This window comes from Fukomys damarensis, unplaced genomic scaffold (assembly GCF_012274545.1).
Source record: "Fukomys damarensis isolate Sample0158 unplaced genomic scaffold, DMR_v1.0_HiC HiC_scaffold_36, whole genome shotgun sequence".
Taxonomy (NCBI): Eukaryota; Metazoa; Chordata; class Mammalia; order Rodentia; family Bathyergidae; genus Fukomys; species Fukomys damarensis.
Genome location: NW_022900948.1, coordinates 1,218,140 through 1,222,389, shown reverse-complemented (window position 1 = coordinate 1,222,389; position 4,250 = coordinate 1,218,140). Strand labels below are relative to the sequence as shown.

Below are 4,250 nucleotides of genomic sequence, written 5' to 3'. Positions count from 1 at the left end.
GAGCTCCGCCGTTGCCGCCGCGGTCTCTGCTGCCACACTGCGTCTGCTCCATTCCGGGAAGTTTCTGCAGAAGGGCAGCACCTGGGAGCGAGCGCGCCGTCTGCGACTGACCCTGCCTGGAGCCCGCTTTCCCACCGCTGGTCCCTAGGCACCAGGGACAGGTTTACACTCTTCGCGTCCGGAGCCGGAACCGCCGCGACCTGCAGCTCAAGAGTCGAAGTTGCGAAGCTGCCCCGAGAGCCTTTTAAACGCGCCGGAGTGGGCGAGGCCGGCGGAGCGACCCCGCCCACGGCCCCGGGCCTGGCGCTGAAGCCCGGCGAGGACCTGGAAGGCTAGTGCGATCTTCTAGAGGAAGGGCAGTGGGGAGCCACGGAACCCTCCTGGGGAGTTCAAATGCCCAGTCCCCTAAAGGAACTGCTCTCCCACACGTTTTCCCAGGAGCCCTTCAACTCATATTTTTATATAGCAGCCTTCTCACCCTCTTTCTATTACTGCCCTCCTGAATTAAGATTCGAAGTTCTTTCTCCCCTCCCAAGCTTCCCCTAAGCAACTTTGAAGATGTGGATTCTGAGTCTTCTTCTTCCTCTTCGCTTCTAGATGAAGTCTATCAGACAACAATATGGCTCAAATTAGTGAGAAGACACAAATGAAAGACCATGAAGCCACTGCTTGCTGGGAAAAAAAAAAAAAATGTGTTGCTTTAAATATAACTTGGGAGAGCATCAAAACTGGCTAGTTAAGAGAACTGATTCACATTCCCATTCTTTTCGTGCATTCTATTTATTTACCCATGTAATTTTCGATTATGTATAGTGTGTTTTGAAATATTACTGCTGAAAGAAGCCATTATGATCCTCGCCTCAATATTTATAGGCAGCAATTGTGTTAACTTTTCAAAAAATATTTCACATTTATATTCTGCAGTATTGGATAAGATTATTTGGATCATTCTTTAAATGTGTTATTAAAATGCATTCTTGAAATATCCATTTATGTAATGACTTTAGTGGGAAAAAAACATTTTATTTTAAGCCAAAAGAACATTTGAGATCGAAAATTCAAGGCTTTTTGTTCTTAATGAAAGGGAGAATCAGCATTTTTTTCAGCTCTTCAAGATAATATTCAGCTTCCTTGACAGTCAATTCATATTCTGGCCTTAAAATGACAATTAGTCACGATATTTAACATTCCCTATACACACAGGGAAAACATTCCTACTAGATTTGAAATTTTTCCCTCCTGGCATTCCAAGCCATCACCATCACCATCCTCCCATATAGACATCCTATCATAGAGGTTTACCATCCTTCCTGATACTGAAACTACTTAGAGAACTTTTGAAGCCCAATCCAAACATCCCCACTCTTTTGGCCTCACTCTTACTTGTTCAAGCTGTTGATTACATATAATCAAGCTTTAGAACTACCTCTCTACCACTCCAGGAATTCCCATCGCTGTGGAATCTATTATACTCAAACATTTTATCTTTGCTTGAGCCACATTTGCATAAAAACTGGAACTCACATCCACCACATGAGAGAGATGAGCTTTTAATTCCCATTTTACATGTTCCCCTTTCTTTTTCAGACAAAATCTTGCTAATTTTGCCAGCCTGGGCTCAAACTTGTGATCCTCCTGCTCAGCCTCCCAGAGCGCAAGGATTACAGGCATGTGCCACCAGGCCAGACTACAATTTTTAACATACAAAAAGACCTTCCATAAGTAAAGGGATTACCTAAAATGAAGTGGTATTTCGCTGATTTTATCTGATTATTAATGCTACCTTACAATTATTGCAAGTGATACTGGTTTCAATCAAAAAGTAATAACTTTCAATTTATTTAAATAAAATGTAATTTAAATGGAAAAAAAGATGTACATACTACACACATGTATATGGCAATGGAAATGTGTATATATGCATCTATTTTTTAAAAACTCTCAGTAAACTAAGACTAAAAAGAACTTCCTCAACAAACATGGCACATTTAGTCAAGGCATCTCAGAGTCAGACTATGGATGATGCTAATGTCAGATCGGGCAGAATTTTGGACTACACTTATCTTTTCCTAGTTTCTTCTGGATGCATAAGAGGCCATACTCAGCAGGATGACATTAATTTCACCTTTTTTAGTGTGATTCATCAAATGGCTATGCTTTCCTGGAGCATTGTTAGGAAAGACATATATTTGGCTGAGAAACCTCAGCCCCCAAGAACCAATTTCCAGGAGTAAACATATTCTTATGGCAACAAATGAGGCTAATGGACAAGATAATTCATTGCAGTCAAGCTGCAATTAACCACAACACTTAGATTATAGGAAATAGGACTTTGTTGGAGTATGTCATCTCTGATTCTTTGCTCTGAGACAGCTGGAAGCACTTTGAAACTCTGGAACACAAATTGCACAATAGAGAGGAATGAGTTTTTTGTTTATTTGCTGCTTTTGTTTGTTTGTTCAAAGGGGGCAAGAAGAAAGTTTTAACTTTAATGATTAAACTCAAAAATATTTTATTTATTTACATTTAAAGTGTTCATTTCTTTAATGTGACGAAAATACAGCATGCTGGGAATATACGTTCCATTTTTTAAAAGTTTATTCATACATACTTGCACTTCACATAGTTTACGATCTCTTAGGGAACGGTTGCATGAACATATTCCAGCATGTTTCTTTCTTTCTTTTTTTTGAATTCCCCTCCCCTTCTCTTCCACTCTCCTCCCTCCTCCAGCTCCTCCATCTCATCTGTCATTCCTGTTTTTATTATTTATCTTAGTTCACGTTATGGCCTATAGTGTTTACTTTAATTGAGGTTGTTAGGTTTCTGTACATGGCCTATCTTTATTCTTATTTCCCCTTCCCCTCCTCCTTCCCCCTTGCCCTGGTTCCCTTGGACCACTTCCCTATTGCAAGATCCAGCCCTTTTCCCCCTCCATTCTTTATCCTTTTCTTTGTCTGTACTTTACCTCGCTCAAATGAGAGATACCACACAGTATTTAAACTTCTGTGTCTGGTGTGTTTCACTCAATATTATATTTTCCAGGTGCATCTATTTTGCTACAAATATCTCAAATATGTCATTCTTTATAGCCAAGTATTTCATTATATATAGATATATATAGAGAGAACACATTGTCTTCACCCAATCATCTGCTGATGGTTATACAAGCTCCTTGTAGGATTTACCTATTGCAAATTGTGCTGCTAAAAACATTGACATGCATGTAACACATAGTACTTGAGGAAGATACTTAGCAGGGTTGTGGCTAGGTCCTGTGGAATTTCTAATTTCAGTTGTTTGAGAAATCTCCATACTGATTTCCATAATGGCTGTGCTATTGTGCATTACCACCAACAGGGCAGAAGGATTCCTTTTTCACCACAGCCACACCAGCATTTTTTATTGCTTGATTTCTTGATGATTGTCATTCATTCCAGAGTAAGATGGAATCTTAGTGTTGTTTTAATTTGTATTTATCTAATGGCCAGAGATGGTTGAACATTTTTTCATATATTTGTTGACCATTTGTATTTCTTCCCCTGTGAAGTGTGAACACATTTCTCTTGCCCATTTTTTAGTGGGTCTTAAATTTTAGGTGGTTTAATTTTTGTTGTTTTTGAGGTTTGTTTTGTTTTTTTTTTAATAAACTAGATATAAGTTCTCTGCCTGAGGAGTACCTGGAAAAATATTTTCTCCATCTGTAGGTTGTCCCTTCACTCTATTGATTTATTCTTTTGCTATACAGAAGCTTTTTAGCCTGCTATAATCCCATTTATTGATTCTAACTGCTATTTCTTGTATGATTGAGGTTCTGTTTAGAAAATCCTTTCCTACACTGTGTTCTATCTACTTTATCTTCCAATAGATTTAATGTTTCTGTTTTAATGTTTAGATCTTTGATCCATTTTGATTTTAATTCAGTATATGGTGAGAGATAGGACTCCACTTTCAATCAAGAAGAATGTTTTCCTTTTTTGTTTATTTTTTGCCTTAGCGGCATTTTTCACCCAAATTGAAGTACTACCTGGAATCACATAAAAGCAACAAAGTCAGGGAATAGAGATCCACTATTCTTCTGTATATCCTTTTCTAAATGTTCAGTAGATAGTAGATATTCAGTACATCTTTACAATAAAGAAGAAATGGCACAGGACTTACAAGTTGACCAAAGAGAAACTAATGTTAATTTTTTTTCCTTTTATTACCTGACATTTTTGAGAAGTAATTCCCAATTCACTAAAATTTAT

The 4,250-nt window shown here is 38.3% G+C and overlaps 1 protein-coding gene across 1 annotated transcript in view; it reads right to left on the bottom strand.

The window, feature by feature from the left end:
• Dmrta1 (DMRT like family A1) overlaps positions 1–1,452 on the bottom strand; it is a 6,546-nt gene extending 5,094 nt beyond the window's left edge. The window contains exons 1-2 of the mRNA XM_033759173.1: positions 1,427–1,452; positions 39–306 (exon numbers count right to left, since the gene is read on the bottom strand). Coding sequence (XP_033615064.1) covers positions 39–306; positions 1,427–1,452 — 294 coding nt within the window. The remainder of the gene's footprint in view (positions 1–38; positions 307–1,426) is intronic.
• Positions 1,453–4,250: the final 2,798 nt, after the last annotated feature.